The 18,810-nt window shown below is 38.4% G+C and overlaps 1 protein-coding gene across 1 annotated transcript in view; it reads right to left on the reverse strand.

Annotated features, from left to right (window-relative positions):
• The window catches only part of LOC113117786 (adhesion G-protein coupled receptor G1-like), a 29,457-nt gene that overhangs the window by 1,556 nt on the left and 9,091 nt on the right, over positions 1-18,810 (reverse strand). The window contains exons 5-14 of the mRNA XM_026286706.1: positions 17,751-17,813; positions 16,758-16,832; positions 6,568-6,706; positions 6,325-6,487; positions 6,116-6,256; positions 5,633-5,746; positions 5,518-5,554; positions 5,317-5,417; positions 4,926-5,053; positions 4,572-4,837 (exon numbers count right to left, since the gene is read on the reverse strand). Coding sequence (XP_026142491.1) covers positions 4,572-4,837; positions 4,926-5,053; positions 5,317-5,417; positions 5,518-5,554; positions 5,633-5,746; positions 6,116-6,256; positions 6,325-6,487; positions 6,568-6,706; positions 16,758-16,832; positions 17,751-17,813 — 1,227 coding nt within the window. The remainder of the gene's footprint in view (positions 1-4,571; positions 4,838-4,925; positions 5,054-5,316; positions 5,418-5,517; positions 5,555-5,632; positions 5,747-6,115; positions 6,257-6,324; positions 6,488-6,567; positions 6,707-16,757; positions 16,833-17,750; positions 17,814-18,810) is intronic.

Raw genomic sequence — 18,810 nt, forward strand, 5'->3', positions numbered from 1 at the left:
ACTGTGTTATTTTAGACACAATGTTGTCTGTTTTGCTCAATTTTGCCAACCAAAATATAAAGACAAAGCACAACTATTCATCTCTGAGCAACCCACAGCGGCATTTCATTTCTTAATCCATGTTTCAAACGAATTTGGTGAATCATTTGGTGCGTTGAACCATTGGCCACAGTCACGATGGATAAGAAGTCATCACTGATCGGTGTATGATATCAAAGTACCGCGAGAACAATTCAAAAGCATGAGGAGTTGTCTGCTCTCTAAGCTCTTGCGGTACTTTGATGTCACACAACGATCAGTCTGATGGTGATGACCCGCTTCAAGTCGAACAAGCCAAATGATTCAATGAAACATTCATAAAGAACCATTTACTTCACTCCTGAATGAATCAGCCATTTGAACGAATCAAACGAATGAATAAATGACTCGATGACTTAATCATTAAGACATTTACCACCACCTACTAGCAGTTTTAGTTTATTATTAAGAGTATCATTTCATTAAAGAAATAGTCATATTTTCATGGTAATAATAATAAGTTATAGTTATAGTTCATAGTATAGTTCAGTGGCTTAATTAATGAAAAATAAAGCCTCAACAGGTGTTGACATTGCCCAACATCACAGCAGTAATGACTACCTTCTAAAATCCATACTATTAGAGATCAAATTGCAACCATTCAGCCGTCAGCTACAGTTTCGCATCAGACAGTGCACTATAGACCCCCTGAGGAACAGTTCCACTCATTCTCTACTATAGGAGAGGAAGAATTGTATAAACTTGTTAAATCATCTAAACCAACAACATGTATGTTAGACCATATTCCATCTAAGCTCCTAAAAGAGGTGCTTCCAGAAGTCATAGGTCCTCTTCTGACTATTATCAATTCCTCATTGTCATAAAAGATATGTACCCAAAACCTTCAATCTGGCTGTTATTAAGCCTCTCATCAAAAAAACACAACTTTACCCCAAAGAACTAGTTATAGACCGATCTCGAATCTCCCTTTTCTGCCCAAGATACTAGAAAAGGTAGAATCCTCACAATTATATTCCTTCTTAGAGAAAAATGGTATATGTGAGTATTTCTAGTCAGGATTTAGACCGTATCATAGTACTGAGACTGCTCTCCTTAGAGTTACAAATGATCTGCTCTTATCATCTGATCGTGGGTGTATCTCTCTATTAGTTTTATTGGATCTTAGTGCTGCGTTTGACACAATTGACCACAACACTCTTTTGCATTGAATTGAACATTTTGTTGGCATCAGTGGAAGTGCATTAGCATGGTTTAAATCGTACTTATATGACCGCCATTAATTTGTAGCAGTGAATGAAGAGGTATCATATCGATCACAAGTGCAATATGGAGTACCTCAAGGTTCAGTACTAGGGCCACTACTCTTCACGCTTTATATGTTACCCTTGGGAGATATCATCAGGAAACATGGTGTTAGCTTTCACTGTTATGCTGATGACACTCAGCTCTATATTTCTACATTTCATACTCAGTTCTATATTTGAAAAAACTAATGAAATGTATAGTCGATATAAAAAACTTGATGACGAGTAATTTATTACGGCTAAATTATGAAAAAAAAAAAAAACAGAGGTTTTAATTATAGGACCTAAAATTTCTGCATGTAATAACCTAGAACACTGTAGGCTGTTCGTTCAATTCTTCGTCATCAGTTAGGAACCTAGGTGTACTATTTGATCGCAATCTTTCCTTAGAAAGCCACGTTTCTGGCATTTGTAAAACTGCATTTTTCCATCTCAAAAATATATCTAAATTACGGCCTATGCTCTCAATGTCAAATGCAGAAATGTTAATCCATGCATTTATGACCTCAAGGTTAAATTATTGTAATGCTTTATTGGGTGTTTGTTCTGCACGCTTGGTAAACAAACTACAGCTAGTCCAAAATGCAGCAGCAAGAGTTCTTACTAGAACCAGGAAGTATGACCATATTAGCCCGGTCCTGTCAACACTGCACTGGCTCCCTATCAAACATCGTATAGATTTTAAAATATTGCTTATTCCTTATAAAGCCCTGAATGGTTTAGCACCTCAGTATTTGAATGAGCTCCTTTTACATTACACTCCTCTACGTCCGCTATGTTCTCATAACTCAGGCAATTTGATAATACCTAGAATATCAAAATCAATTGCGGGAGGCAGATCCTTTTCCTATTTCGTGCCTAAACTCTGGATAACCTACAGTACCTAACATTGTTCGGGAGGCAGACACACTCTTGCAGTTTAAATCTAGATTAAAAATATGCTTTAACCTTTCTAGATTAACTAATATGCTTTTAATATCCAAATCCATTAAAGGATTTTTAGGCTGCATTAATTAGGTAAACCAGAACCGGGAACACTTCCCATAACACCTGATGTACTTGCTACATCATTAGAAGAGTGGCATCTACGCAAAAAATAAGCCTGTTTCTCTCTTATTCCGAGGTCACCGTAGCCACCAGATCCAGTCTGTGTCCAGATCAGATGGTGGATCAGCACCTAGAAAGGACCTCTATATCCCTGAAAGACAGTGGAGACCAGGACAACTAAAACCCCAGATACAGATCCCCTGTAAAGACCTTGTCTCAGATCACCACAAGGACAAAACCAAAGGAAACAGATGATTCTTCTGCACAATCTGACTTTGCTGCAGCCTGTAATTGAACTACTGGTTTTGTCTGGTCAGAGGAGAACTGGCCCCCCAACTGAGCCTGGTTTTTCCCAAGGTTTTTTTCTCCATTCTGTCACCGATGGAGTTTCGGTTCCTTGCCGCTGTCGCCTCTGGCTTGCTTAGTTGGGGTCACTTCATCTACAGCGATATCATTGACTTGATTGCAAATTAATACACAGACACAATTTAAACTGAACAGAGATGACATCACTGAATTCAATGTTGAACTGCTTTTAATTGTTGTGACGAGTGGGGCGGGGCAGAGGGCCGTGGCAACGAGGAGCAAGGCTGGTGGAGTGATTGGAGATGAGCGACACCTGTTCGACCCACCGGTCTCGAGTCCCACAGAGGAGATGGAAGGATATAAAACTGGAGCGACAAGAGTGAAGGACGAGAGAGGGTTTTTATTTTGAATTATTAAAGTTTCATTGTATTGTCCACTGGTTCCCGCCTCCTTCTTCCCGATGATTTCGAAGGTTATAGTATTACAGTGGTGCCGAAGCCTGGGAGAAGGAGGGACACGCTGTTGAAGATCCCTTGCCGCTGTGGTGAATCCGCGGTGCCATCGAGCTGGCGCGGAAGTGTGCCGCCATGGACGCTCGAGGCGGAGGGCTGGAGTTAGTTGCCGGGGATGGGCGAGCTTGCTGCCAGCCGCCCGCGATGTGGAGGCGTGGCTACCGTCTGTGAGGGAGCGGAGGAGTTAGCACCGTTCGCCAGGGGGCCGGAGCCTGCTGCCTCCGTGAAGGAATCCGGAGGAACAAGGAACAGGGGACTCCTGCCGGCTGCCCAAAACCGGAGGAGCCGTCGCCGTCCACTGGGCGGCGGAGGAGTGTCGTGCCGTCCGCCGAGGGCTGTCCAGTGCCACCGTCAGGCACCGCGGAGGAGATCACCCAGCTGGTGGAGGGCCGAGCAGCAGTGCGTCTGGGAACCGGAATTTGTTTTTTTTTTCTCCTGTCTCCCCTCTCTCGTCTCTGTCGCTCCTCCCTCCATCTCCTTTTCCCTCGCCTCGTCTGTCCTACCCCCAGGTTCCCGCAGGGGGGGAGGGGGGAGTAGAGCGCAGTCTCGAGGGTACCCCCCGGTCAGCGAGGGGCGATGGGGGTATGTGACAAGTGGGGCAGGGCCGAGGGCCGTGGGAACGACGGACGAGGCCGGTGGAGTGATTGGAGATGAGCGACACCTGCTTGACCCACCGGTCTCGAGTCCCACGGAGAAGATGGAAGGATCCCACCTCCTTCATCCCGTGATCATGGAGTTATATCATTACAATTGTCATTTTGCATTATTGACACACTGTTTTCCTAATGAATGTTGTTCAGTTGCTTTGACGCAATGTATTTTGTTTAAAGCGCTATATAAATAAATGTGACTTGACTTGACTTGACTTTGCACAATGATGAATTTAAATTATCTTTTCAGAGTAATTTCTCCAAATTTGATGTGGAATTAATTAGATAAAAAAATGTAATCGCTTACCAGGCCTAAAAAAATATACAGACATATTTACCAAAAAACGAAATGACAAAACTTCCTCAAAAATACTTAAACTTTAAAATTAAAATTAAAATGAAAACAAATTAAACTGATTCAAAATATCAATGAAAACTATTAGTATCTTAATGATACTAAAATAAGTGTTCAGATGCTCTTAAAGGAACAGCTCAAGAAAAGGACAAAACACCATAAAATTATCATGACAGTAGTTTAATATATTTTCTACTCATGTGCAATATATTTTCTTTTTAGTGGAACCTGATGGTTGGAAAAGGTTTATACATATATATATATATATATATATATATATATATATATATATATATATATAGAGAGAGAGAGAGAGAGAGAGAGAGAGAGAGAGAGATGTTTTGTTGCTGTAACTGACCCCAGCCCAACACGGTGATCTTCCTCATGTAGTTTGTGATGGAGACGTTCTGTCTGATGAGCCATAAGTACATATGAAGAGCTTGAATGAAGAACCAGGTGAATGAGGCCAGCATGGAGTAATGCAGGAGCAGCGCTATGAAGACACACGCAGCGTTGTCTCCTGTGTTAGCGACGCTCTCGTTTGACAAAAACGAGGCATTCAGTAGAGACAAAGCCACAAACATGTTCATCAGGATCTTCGTGGCCTGATTTGATTTGGCTTTCCTATTAAAACATAATAATAATAAAAAACTGTGTAACCCTGGTAACTTTTTAAAGCAAATAAAATGAAGTAGAAGTTAAGATATTCTACCGTAGCAGGAAATGCATGAATAAAGCGATGGCCATAAAAAACATGGAGATGCCGCAGCCGATAGAAGTGATTAAAGTCAGTGATTCCAGATCCGGCACTGGGTCGTTACTTACATCTGACTGAGGGATCTGAGAAAATACAACAAAACACATCATTGGGAGGAATTTAAAACCAGTTGCTCTGTGTTAGCAAGAATCAGATCTTGTTAGCAAATTAAAACATATATATATTTTGTCATCTTTTATGTGTTCACTAGCATATGTGTCCACATATATACGTGGCCTAAAATACTCTGATATTGTTTTAATTGTTTTTTTTTTAATTTTTAATTTTTTTTTATTAAATATGAATTATGAAAGTGTAAGTTCTTATTCTCTGAGAAGTTTCTCACCATCAGCACTGCAAAGAAGGTCAGATGTGAACAGGAACACTTTATGGTGTTGCTGTCGATTGTTTCTGTCACACAGCCGAACGTCGTCCAATTAAGTTCTCCTTCAAAGAAAAGATAGTGTTGAATGAAATTTGTAATACAAATTATATAAAATTGTGTTTGTTGATAGGAACTGATCAATACAGTCATAAATGAACGTACCTTTGCCATCCCAAGAAACACAGGACTCATTACTGACCTGTGAGAACATGTTTATTTTTTACATTGCTTTCTCAGTGTAATATTTGTAAAATAATTTTTGCAGCAAAACCGTTACCTTATCCTTATGTTCAAAGGTCATGTCAATAGAGTTGGTAAGGTTGTGTATATTAGCCCCCATCGTTACTCCATAAACCACATTGTTCAAAATACTGTAATTTTGAGTTCCATTCTAAATTAGAACGCAAGATCAGAGTGATCATTAATCAACTATAAATATGTGAATACAGTAGATCAAGAAACATTTGTCCAAACAACAGTTCACCCAAAATGTCTGCTGTTATATTTTCACTAGAACGTGACTTCACAAAGGGTCACAAAGAGGATAAAACAATCCCAAAGAAGCGTCTGAACAGTATGGATATGATAAGTTCAACTGTTGTTCAACTGTTGTTCATACTGTCATATGACAGATTTGTGTCACAGTGCTGTGTGTAAATTTATTTCATGGAACATAATAACAAAATTACACATTTTCAGTGAACATTCCTGTAAACTTTCCTTAATGTCCAAATGTTGAATATAAACATTTTGTGAGTACCGTATTTCTCATGTTTTTAAATTGTAGAATCCCAACAAAAGCTGTTCCATTGTTTTCCCGTCGTGATTTATTAAAGGCTTCACTGGAAATCTTCACAAACCAGGGAAAACCAGCCTTCAGGTCACTTTGACAATCAAAAACCTGTGGAAACAGTAATTAACGGGATAAATGAGGATTCATATCATGTTTTAATGCTTCTGAATTCTTACGTTTATCACGTCCTCTTTTGAAGAGTAGCATATGTCTTTGGTTTCTGTGTTCTTGTCTTGGATATGAAGAAGACCAATAACGTCCTCCATGACAATCGCCACATTGCTTGTATTGCTTTGTAACATCTCTTCTATCTTAGACTTCAGACTGTTCAAGGCGTCTCTGTAATAAAATGAACTGAATCAAATGCTAGTCTGTAACTGATTTTAGACATTATAACCACTAGTGAAACATACACTTACGATGCTTTTGAGGGAATATAAATTCCATCATTGTCTCTTAGATTTGTAGTTATATTGAAGATTGCTCTTTTCTCGCAGGACACACACTTCCAGTTGCTATTCCCGTTTTGACTCAGAATGTATTTGTTTCTTTCATTCTCTTCAGCAGAGAGAAATATACAAGCGATGGATTTTAATATTAATTAATTTTATTTCATAATAACAATTTATGATCATGATAAACTGTAGTCATTTTTGTTATTATTAGTTTGAAGATAGATGCAATTAACAAAGAAAAAGGACAAATACAATAAAACAAATACACAAATAAATAAATAATGTTTTTAGGTACAGTAGGTCTTAACAGTAGCAACCAAGAAAGATGATACAGAAAAGTAATAAAATAATCAAAATGTAAAAGAAAAAACACTGCATTCTTTACTTTATGAATGAAACATTCATACATGTATCCTTATTAAAGCTAGTAAATTTTGTCAAGATTAGCAAGTGATTTTCTATTTTTATTGATTAACATTGTAGAGACAGAAAGCAGCAGGAATATTAGTCTGCTGTCACTTTAAGAACTGCACAGACCCTTTTCTCATTCACTCATGTTTCTTATTCTCTCCTAAATTGTCTGTAACTTCAAGCAGTCCTGTGCTGCTGTGCGGATATATACAGTTTGGAATGGTCAGTGAGCATGGGAGCTGAAACAGAGTGCTGCACAAACACTGTCCTGCTGTCTGTGAAATGTGGACGCAGGTCAGGAAATATGTCTCTTATTAAAACGCTGTCATTATTAAAGTACCTGTATGGGTAAATTGAGGAATCATACAATTTTAAAAGCGGAGTATTAAAGCTGACAAAATAGCTGAAAAACTAATTTCGAATTTCGAACTTAAATACTATCAAAATTTGAATTATATTTAAATTTAAAATGAATAATTTCAGTTATGGTGAAGAATAGTTTTTGGCTTCTCTTCTGAAGCCACCAGAGGGTGCATTGAGTAAAATATTACTAATGCAAATGTATTCAAAGCATAGGATAATCTGTGAAAAAAATGCATAATATTTAAAATAATGTTTATAAAACAATTGTAATTAATAAGTTGCTTAAACAACTATAAACAAAACAGCATCATGTATGTATTCATCAATGAGTATTGATTCAGATGTCCTGAAGCTTTAGATTCTCAAGCCGTCGATTCGATTTGATTCTCGATTTTATTTATTACATTCAGTAAATATAGTTTTTATACAAATGCTATTGATATTTCAAAAAGGATTAAGAGTAAACATCAGTTTACCAATGGTGAATTAATAAAAAAAGTATTAAGAACCACAGGCCTATATTTAAAACCTATTCTTTTTTTTGTATAGGGTAATTTTTTTTACAATAATAGGGCCCTATAAAATGTTCTTCTTTTTTTCTGATAATCAGATGAAGGCATAAAACGTTAATTTAATTTATCCTAATCAAAATTAAACCCCTTTATTTTTGGCAAACAAAGTGCTGCGCAACAGAGGTTAAATGTTAAAATAAAAAAAATAAAAAAATAAATGTGATTTATTCCTTTAAAAATAAAGATGAATATGTATTAGCGGCAGCAGCATTAAATCATAAGACCGCTAAATAGTAATATATTATTTTATACACATGCCCCCTCAGATTTTTGAGCCAAGTGGATTTTAAATGTAGCTTCTAAACGACAAAAAAATTTTGAATAATATTTTTATGTATATATATTTGTTCGTACAACGCTTCATGATAACCATTCAGCAATGATTCTGTTGCACTTATGAATGCAATGACCAATCAGAGATGTGCAGAAGAGTCATCACTGAAACGCAGTGTTTTCTTCACTTGCTTGCTGACTGAATTATTTAGTGAATTCTCTCATCTGAAATAACAAAAAGTGCAGATGTGCGTACAAATGTAAGATATTTGTTTCATAGTGTAAAGTGCTTCAGTGATTTTAATGTGATTTTTTGAGAGTGCCTGAACTCTGGCTAGACTGAATGAAAATGTTCTTTGATAATATAAATGTTTACTTTCTGTAAAACGAAAGGGTTAAAATAAGTAACTTACAATATTGTTATTAAAAGTTACATTAAATGCAAATCCAGTCGTATTAAAAATATTTTATGGCATGACACCCATATATGGCACTAAAAAGTCGGGTTTTTATGTTAACAGATTACACTACTTTGCCTATCACCATTTATTGATCAAATAACAATCTATAAAGGTGCAAAACGCGTTTACTTACACATATTTGAGAATCAAAATATTTCCTGATATATTAAGCATGTTTGGAATTGTTTTGAAGAAAAATGAAAAATAAATAAATAAAACATAAGCCTATATCAGTTATAGAGTGCTATTGTAGCTGCTGTGTCACATGACAACCATGACTAATACAACCCCAACCACCCCACCACCCCTCCCCCAATGTGCCCCCTCAAAAATAATGAATGCATGATGCCCCTGGCTGTGTATGTGATATGACAATAGTTTTCTCAAATGAAACAGTAAAATGCTTATGAAGTGAACCTCAGAGCAGCTGGAGATGACTTTTGTGTATTAATATCATCATAGTGTGATGACAGAAGCTGAAAACTCTGCGAGTGTCGTCCACACTTTAGTATGTGTGTACGTTAATAAACAAAACAGTGCGCCATGCCATCTACCATTCATTCATTGATGACGGAAATCATGGCACCTTATGCGTGATATCAAATTCTTCTGCAAATTTATAGTATTCCTATAGCATTTCATCTGAGCATTGCGAATTAAGCATATGGCGTTGTTCTTGGTTCTCATCAACAGTATCTCTGCCATGATAAGCACTGAATGAATGACAGGCTTTCCATGGTAGCATCGTGTATGGTAAATATGGGTGACATCTGATTTGTTTTTATTTTTTCATATAAAAATACATGAAATCAGTCCTTTTTCTGGAAGCAATCCAGAAAAGTAATGGGTTGAAAATTTCTATTTCAAATCTGAAGAAGATACCATGAAGATTCCTGGAGCCATTTTTCTGAGACTATGTCTACACCCACAACCATGTAAATATTTACCAAAACTAATGTATTGAAGGGTTCTACAAACTATTTTAGTCAATAAACATACCACTGCTAGAGCTGAAGATCTTTGCCCAAAACTGATGGGACCCGATGGGTTCGTTCAGGTTTGGGCTTAATTTATATCATCTTACACGGGCTCCTGCCAGGCTCGGGCTTGCGCTCTGGTCATGTTTTGACCATGTTAATAATGAGAATAATGAGTGAATAATGACGCACCATCAGTGAGCGCAGGAGCACGCTGAAGACATCTACAGTGGATTCAATCATTTTCCTCCAAAAAAAACATTTAGGCTAAGCCTAATCTCTATGAGTAAAGGTTTTTCAAATGATAACTAAATATTCACTGAGTCTTAAAGGCATAATGTGGACAAAGTTTTTACGCTAATGTTGGCATTATTCTTTTATTGAATGTCAGCTGCTAGTGGAGAAGCAAATCCGACGGAGCCTTTATCTTAATTTCGTTATTGCCAAATACCCATCTTAATTTAATTTGTTAAAAAAAGACTTGTTTTTATTGGTGTGTTGGTCTATTTATAGGCTAAATGAGCCTATGTCTAGAATGCTGAGATGTTACGATGTTACAGAGGACTTATTTTATTTCGTTATTCCAACTTCAAAGTGGCCTAGTCTAAGTTAGGTACGAATAAATTATGTTAAAACATGTATAAATTACTCATTCTTGACACACGGCAAAAGAGCTGTGTTTACGCCTACATTTGAATAATCTCGGGCGGTAAACGGGTTCGGACATTTAAAAAGCTGTCAATCAAAATGTGCTTGTCGGGCTCGGGTCCTGTTGGCCCTAACTTTTAAGGCCCGGTAACAGTTCTAACCACTGCAATTATAAAACAATTGACATAATTTTCAACATCGTATAAGTGATTTATTTGGGAACTAGAAAAATAAAATGAGAATAATTTGAGTAATAATAATAAATAAATAAAATAAGAAGAAGAATTACCTTTGGGCCTATGCTAATTATAGTACATCCTAAGATTGCTAGAAATACAGCAATTACACTGATGGCCTTAATACAGATGGTAATCAAACAGATAAAGCCACATTCCCCACAAAACGGACACACATATGTGAAAAATGTTGAAGAAATAATTATTTGTACAAAAGCCGGTCACTAAGTTAGGCTTCCATCAGATGACAGGCGAGTCACATCGCACATCACGAGACAGTACCAGAATTCAAATAAACAGCAATACTCTTATATTTGACTTTTTTTTGTTAAAGTGACACTATATGCTACAAAACCATGCTGTTCCTCTTTAGGAACTTGAGCTGCATTGGATGATGCTTTGGGAATGCCCTTCAGCCTGACCGGCCCTGAATCATCTGTGAAATCAGTCCAATTGATGGGGGAGACGTCATAGGCGTGTGACTTCAGTGACCAGGAAGCTTAAAAGCATGTGCAGTAAAGCCGGCATTTAGCCTTCTGTCTTTCAGCAAGTGCTTTGTGTGCATGTCAGTCGCTATCTGTTTGTGAATCTTATTTAGTGTTGTTTGTCCACTGATAAGCTCCATTATATGTCAAAGTTCCAGTCAAGAGAGGTTTTGGGGGAGAGCAGGCAGCGTTCAGGCTGTGTGTTTTCCCTGCCCTCAAAAAAAAAGAGGTAGGGACACATGCAGTTTGTGTGTTGTCTGCTTGAGAGTGAAGCACTCAGAATCAGCTCTCAATTGTGCGTTTGTTACTGCTTTGCTTCACTCTCAGAATGCTCTTTTTGAGGATTGAGTGCCTATCTTCTTCCTTAACCACCAGATCCTGCGCCGCTCTCGGGGGTACGGAAGCCCACATTGCGGTACTTTCCCTCCAGTGAGAGGGCATGACACTCTGCCTGTCTTTCTCTGAGGAGATTGATGTGTGGGTTGTCACAAATTAATGGAGACCTTGAAAAGTGTTCATAAATGGCACCTCTTATCGCTCCTTCGCGCACTCCACTAATTCCGCCCGATACTGTCACAGGATTGCTTTCGCGTACATCAGCATTTTAACAATGCTGATGTACCAAATGTACGAAAGAAACTGTTAAAATAACCACAGCATTAACAACGAAATTGAAATAAGAGCGCGAGTGTTATCTGATAATCAGATGCATGAAAGTAGCATTCGTTGCTTTAGCAAACAGACAACGGGTGCGTTTTCTCTAAGAACCATCATTTGCTCATGGAGAGGAAAAGTTAAATAGTTACTATAGTTACAATAGTTACTATAAAGAGAAGTGATCTCACTCTCATAGTCGTGCAGCTAAACTGAAAAAGCAGAATGAATTGATGAAACATAAAAAGTCCCACAATAAATAAATAAATAAAATGTATGAATGATGCAGTGCTAATTGAAATTATTTATTACAGTACAGAAACTATAAAGTATATTTTCTACCTTATTCTGTGCAGATTGTTATAAAACTATCATAAAATTGTTTTTTTTTTACGGAAAAAAAATTTATTACAAATTATTGATTATTGTCGAGCAGTGTATTTGATTTTTTACAGCAAATTAAAAGATATAAAAAAGAATAGAATACCTTGTAAAAAAATACTAATAATAATCATGATAATACATAGGCTACATATATAAAATGATTGTATTTGACATTTCTGTCACTTCTGAAATGATGACTACGCCCCTGGTGTGACAAAATGTTAGATTATGCATAATACTTTTAAAGCTCTTTTTTATTTATTTTTATCTTGGCTTACATACATTTGTACGTATGCCATGTCATGCCATAGCATCATTAAACTAGAATCTAACAATGGACAAAAGTTTTTTTTTTGTTTTTGGTTGGTTGGTTGTTGTTTTTTTCTAACCTATGTTTCTTACCTTAACTATCACTTTTATGCTGATGATACACAGATTTATATCCATACTAGACCGGGTCAGCAAGTGAACGTTGGGCATCTTTCTAACTGTATTGCTCAGATAAAGATTTGGATGTCCAATAATTTTCTGTCTCTAAACGGCTCAAAAACAGAAGTCATCCTTGGATCTCCACATCAACTGCGAAAGGTTGGGTGTCCTACTCTGTCTGTTGATGGCGTTGCACTGGAGTTTAAGTCCAAATTAAAGAATTTGGGTGTCATATTTGACGCCACACTGTCATTTAGCCTTTTGTCCAGAATACAGTTAAGACATCGTTTTATCACCTCAGAAATATAGCCCGGCTACATCCTATGTTATCCTTTTCGGTAGCTGAGAAGTTGATTAACTATTTTGTCTTTTCGCGCATTGACTACTGCAATGGTCTTCTAGCTGGGGTATCTAAATCATCACTGGATAAATTGCAATATCTTCAAAATTCAGCTGCTAGAGTACTATCTGGGGTCAAGACCAGGGACCATATAACTCCAGTCTTGGAGTCACTGCACTGGCTACCTGTTAGGTACCGTATTGATTTTAAAATCCTTATGTTGGCCTATAAATCTCTGCACAATCTGGCACCTGAGTATTTGACTGACTTATTAATCCCCTACACACCACGTCGCAATCTGCGCTCCTCTCAGAGTGGTCTATTGGTTGTTCCGAAGACACGGCTTCATACGTGGGGTGACCGAGCATTCTCTGTCTATGCTCCTAAGCTCTGGAATTCTCTCCCGGCCCACATCAGGGAAGCAAATTCATTAGTGACTTCTCTTCTTAAAACATTTTATTTTAGGATTGCTTTTACATGAACTTGATTTTATGCATTTATTTTCTTGTACTTACATTGTGTTTATTCATTTGCTGTTATGCTTGTATGTAAAGTGCTTTGAGAAAGCTACTTTTAAAGGCGCTATACAAAATAAATATATTATTATTATTATTATTATTTCTCTAACCATAAAAGCTGGTGTAATTTGCCCCCTGACTAAGCATTTAAATAATTAAAGGGAATCATTTAAATAATCCTGTGAATGCACTTAAAGAATGCAGAATCGAATCATTATAATCGAATCAAATTTAATTGTGAATCAAATTGAGTTGAATCATTCTAAATTTGCAAAAATCATTCTTGAATCAAGTCAAAAACCTATGAATCTTGAATCTAATCGAATTTCTGCCTACCCAATGATTCACAGCCCTACTTTTCTAGCTGTTAAAGGTTAGTACACCAAAAAATGAAAATTATGTCATTAATGACTCACCCTCATGTCGTTCCAAACCTGTACCTGTTCAAGAAGATCCAGTTACATCAAGTGATTCGTTCGCGAACCGGATATCACTAAACTGCTGTGTTTTGAACTCGTTCACAACAGACACGGAAGAGTGCACAATGCTGACAAAAGTCTTAGTTGTTGCTATTTTTGGACCAAAATGTATTTTCGATGCTTCAAAAAATTCTAACTGATGCTCTGATGTCACATGGACTACATTGAAGATGTTTTTATTACCTTTCTAACCATAGACAGTATACCGTACATACATTTTCAATGGAGGGACAAAGAGCTCTCGGACTGAATCTAAAATATCTTAAAATGTGTTCTGAAGATGAACAGAGGTCTTACAGGTTTGGAATGACATGAGGATGAGTTATTAATGACATAATGTTCATTTTTGGGTGAACTATCCCTTTAAGCACTCTGGTCTTGCTGGTGCGTGTGATCTTATGGTTGCGGTCCCGCTTGTTCTCTAGGCTTGGAAGCCCGCGCTGCGGTCTATTACCCATCTGAGTGAGAGCTTGCTGCAGGTTTCATTGATTGATGTTGTTTGTGTGACTGAGTGAAAAATAAAATGATGTGAATTTTTCTACACCAGACCGTGTTTACTCGTCTGGTTGATTGACTACATTTAATTCTGAAGAATAAATGAAATATTTATCCGACTAGAAGTTAGATATACAGGGGCTCTTGGGATATCATTTCTCAAGTGGGAACACGTGTTTATCTCTCTTCCTCTGAGGAGGTTGAGGTGGTCAACCAAGGCTCCTGGGCGGAGCAGTCACAACTCTACCGTGTTCCAGCCCCTCCTGCTGGGAGTGTCACTTCTTGTACTTCACAGAATCTAGAGTCAGAGTGGTGCTTCTAGTGGAAGGCAGTTCTGTGGAGCATCATTCTCACTGGATAGTCTTTGTCGTAAATGTGCTGCTTTTTGAGGGCCAGCTCCCTTTGGGAAAGAGTGGTGTACACCGCATTACATGGTGTCAATCTCTCCTCATTGCCCACAGGCGACAGATCTGCCATCCCTGGTGGTGTTTAAGGGCACAGTGGTCTCCGATCAGTTACTGCCTGGAAACGTAGCAGTACTAAAAGGCTCGCTACGTCTGTGGAGGTCTCTGGAGCAGCTACTACGGTCGTCCCATGCCAGTCTGCCATTTCAGGGCTCCAAGCTAGCTGCTCTAGGCGCACCAGAGGCCAAACTCATGAGACTGGTTCCCTTAGGAGGTCACAAGGCAGTGTGTGAGGGTCCTGTGGGAGGGTCCTGTGCTTCATTGGGTCCTGCCCGAGCAGGCTCTGGTCTAGTCTTCCTAGCAGATGACATGGGTCTGAGGATCATCATTTTTAATATGACTTCAGCTTTGAGAGTCCTAATGCTGTGGCTCAGGACCTCCGAGGGCAGTGGCCTCAGGAGATCAATCTGGAAACCCTGCTGGTGTTCCAGGGCGAGTGCGTCTCTCAGTTACCACCTGGAAACGTAGTGGTGCTAGGCTCACAATCTCCACAGAGGTTTCCAGAGTGCCGCTTCAGGGCACAGAGCTAATTGCTCTGATGAAACCACTCTGGTGGGCCCCGAGCACGCTCTGGTAATGTAACAGAAGTAGACACTATCTGAGGATGACTGCCATTGAGGTGCTCCCTCCTCACGTAGCAGAGTCCGGGTCCTACATCCTGGACTTCGATCTGTGTCTTTTGAACCACTCAGTCAGGGGACTGTAGTTCAGCATGCAAACAGGCAAGTTCGTCTCAGATCAATTCTGAGGACTGGTGTGTCACAATCGATCTAAAAGATGCACTCATCTCCATCCTTCCTCATTGGAAGTTCCTGAGGTTTGCTCATGGGGCAAAAGCCTACCAATACCGATTTTTCCTCTGGTCTTACACTCTCACCCCACACTTTAAAGACTCAATGCGGTTTGGCATTGAGATGTCGTTCTGCATTTAACCCATCCAAAGTGCACACACACACACACAGCAGTGAACACACACCCGGAGCAGTGGGCAGCCATTTATGCTGCCGCATCTGGGGAGCAGTTGGGGGATTGGTGCCTTGCTCAAGGGCACCTCAGTCATGGTATTGCCGGCCAGAGACTCACAACCTCAGAGTTAGGATTCAAACTCTCTAACCACTAGGCCACAACTTCCCAGCTGCGGATAAGATTTAACTGCAAGAAAAGTGTGCTTTCTTCAGTACAGAGAACCACTTATCTGGGTGTGGTGTGGGATTTGACCATGATGCAGGCATGATGCTCAGATAGAGTCGATCTTTATTGTAGACATGAGAGTCAGATAAGGCCGGTCACTCATGGTCAAACAGTTCCAGACTGCTGGATCTGATGGCCAACGTGAAAACTCTTGGCCTGCTGTACATGAGACCCCTATAGTGGTGGCTCAAGACCAAGGTGTCCTCCCCGAGGGGAAACCCGTTTTGCATGCTAAAGGTCATGCTGAGGCCCTACTTTCCTTAGACATGTGGAGGAGACCTTGGTCCCAGGGGCTGGTGCTGGGAGCTCCTTGTCACTGCGTAACGATAGCGACGGATGCATCCCTCACCGGTTGGGGCGCAGTCATGAGTGGCCACCCTACCTGCGGTCTGTGGCTCCCAGACCTAAGAGGTTCCCGTCAGGAGAGATCTCCTCTCCAAGGCAGAGAGCACGCCCCCACAAGCTTGGAAGCTGTAGGTGTGGCTTCTAAGGAGGCACAACTCATAGCTTCCGGTCTTTCAACCAAGGTTGCTGAGACCATCCTCCAATTCAGAGCTCCCTCCACGAGGAAACTGTACACCTTGAGGTGGAAACCTTTCACCTCCTGGTGAGGAGATATTTATTTGATTTATGCTCAAGAAAATGCTGCTATTATAAGAATAAATTAATGGAAAACATACACGGTACAGGAAGAACAAAATAGTTTTAAGCAGAAAACCATTTTACTAACAAAAATGAAAAAAAAGCAATTTATGAATCATAAAAAAGGCTTACCTTTGCATGTTTTCTTGTCAAACAGGGCATTACTACATTTCTCTCTGGGATCTACAGGATCAATGTTCTGACAAACTCAAGAGACCATGACAACATAATTATCAAATCATGTAGCATATTGAAATCAAAGAAATAAAACTTCAATACTTAGTGAAAACCACAGATTTTAAACAAATGTTGAAACTGATAAAATTGTAACTCATAATTTACAACAGGCTTCCAGTTTGACCACAGATAACAGCTGACTTTGATAACTTTTTATTAATTTTCCTAGTAAATTTATCTTGAAAGAAAAATGTGAGTGTATGTATTTACTTTTGAAGCAAACTTTTGTTTCCTTTCCTTTTTTTTATAAAGATTGAAATCAATTGCTTTAGAGGACTGTATTCATTTTGTGAGAATATTTCTTTACTAAATAAACCTGCCAGTCGGTAATTAAAAATTGTTTTAAAAAAAATTAAACATGAAAGAAAATTTTAAGTTTAGATTTCTTACCCTGTAGGCAGATTTGTTTGATTGTTTTAAGCATAAATTATGGTACATTTCTTTAAGACAATTTAGTGTATCAATTTGCTTCTCGTAAAAACATATTGTAATATTTATATTAGAAAAAAAAATTCTAAGTACCACAAGCCCCAATTATGCAAGTAGTTACAAGTTTCTGTTTGCTCTGCCTTGAATGTTTAGTGAAAACCTGACTTAAACAAACCTCTCTGAGCCCGTTCAGAAACACTGGTCTAGATACTAACATAATGTAGACTTATTATTAAAACTGTTGTGTTCAGTATTTAAACTCTACATTCATCAGTGCAACCTTCTTTTCTTTCTGATTTACTAAGAATATAACACAAGATAATGATGTAAATTAGAATTAGAAAAAGAAAAAACACATTTCATGGTGGCATCTTCTGTTAAATAACCAACTGTTCTGCCCTAATTGAAGAAATAAACTGAAATTAAAAACAATATAACAGTGGATGAATTTTATCCTACCTGTCTGTTGATTTATTCTTGTGATGCTAATTATGCTACCACCTGGCTGGCAATTCACACCTCCTGTAAAAGAGAAGAGATGAACTTATTATCTAAAATAGACTATATTTGTACCATGATCTGCTCTTTCTCTATAACTCATTACAAATCCTTCATATTAGGGCCTTTAAAAACTGGAAACACCATAAGTGTGATATGTAGAATTTTAAATCTACAACTAAGTCTATTTTTATGATAGCTCTGACTGTAAAGTGATTGTAATGGGGTAACCAAAATAGCCTAACACAGCTTTAGTTTAGTGAATTTAACTTCCGCTTTAAAAGCCTTATTTTCGTTTTGAGATTGCAATTAGGGATGCGTCCAGCCGATATTCATCGGTATCAGCTCCGATACTGCCATTTTTCTTGGATCCAGTATCGGTCAGAGAAGTTCGATCCAAATCCAATTTTATTATTTCTTTTTTAAGATTATTCTTTAACAAATTATTCTGAGTTACTTCTGAAACCATTATATAGCTTAATGTGAGCTACTTAGGAATATTTAAGTCCTTACATGAAAGTTTACACAAACCCTTTGCTGTGGCTGTTAGTCATCGGTTCAGCCTTTAAAACACTGGTCGCTTTCCGTTACGACAGTCAATTCGGCAAAGCTCTCTCCAAGATCATTCTGTGTGTTTCCATTATTATATTTGATTTGTAAATACATGTCTATGAATTTGTAAAAAGGACTTTATCTTCTTGCCGGAATTTAATGTTGTTTTGTTACTTGTTACTGGATGTCTGTGAGAACAAAACACAGGTGTAGAAAAGACTATAACTCATTCAGAACGCCAATTCCCATCCTGCCTCATACCTGGGACTGATTGCACACACAGACCTGCATCTTATTACACACCAGCAGCTAATACACCCACACCCATATAAGCAGCACGCTCACGCCAACTCACTGCAAAGTCTTGTTTAGCCCCGTCTACCATTTCCGAGTTTCCTGTGTTTGTTCTTCCCGTGTCTAATTTTGAATTGTGTATTCCGCCTTTGATTCTCTGCTGCCTGCCCTGACT

The sequence above is a fragment of the Carassius auratus genome, chromosome 17 (assembly GCF_003368295.1).
Source record: "Carassius auratus strain Wakin chromosome 17, ASM336829v1, whole genome shotgun sequence".
NCBI lineage: Eukaryota > Metazoa > Chordata > Actinopteri > Cypriniformes > Cyprinidae > Carassius > Carassius auratus.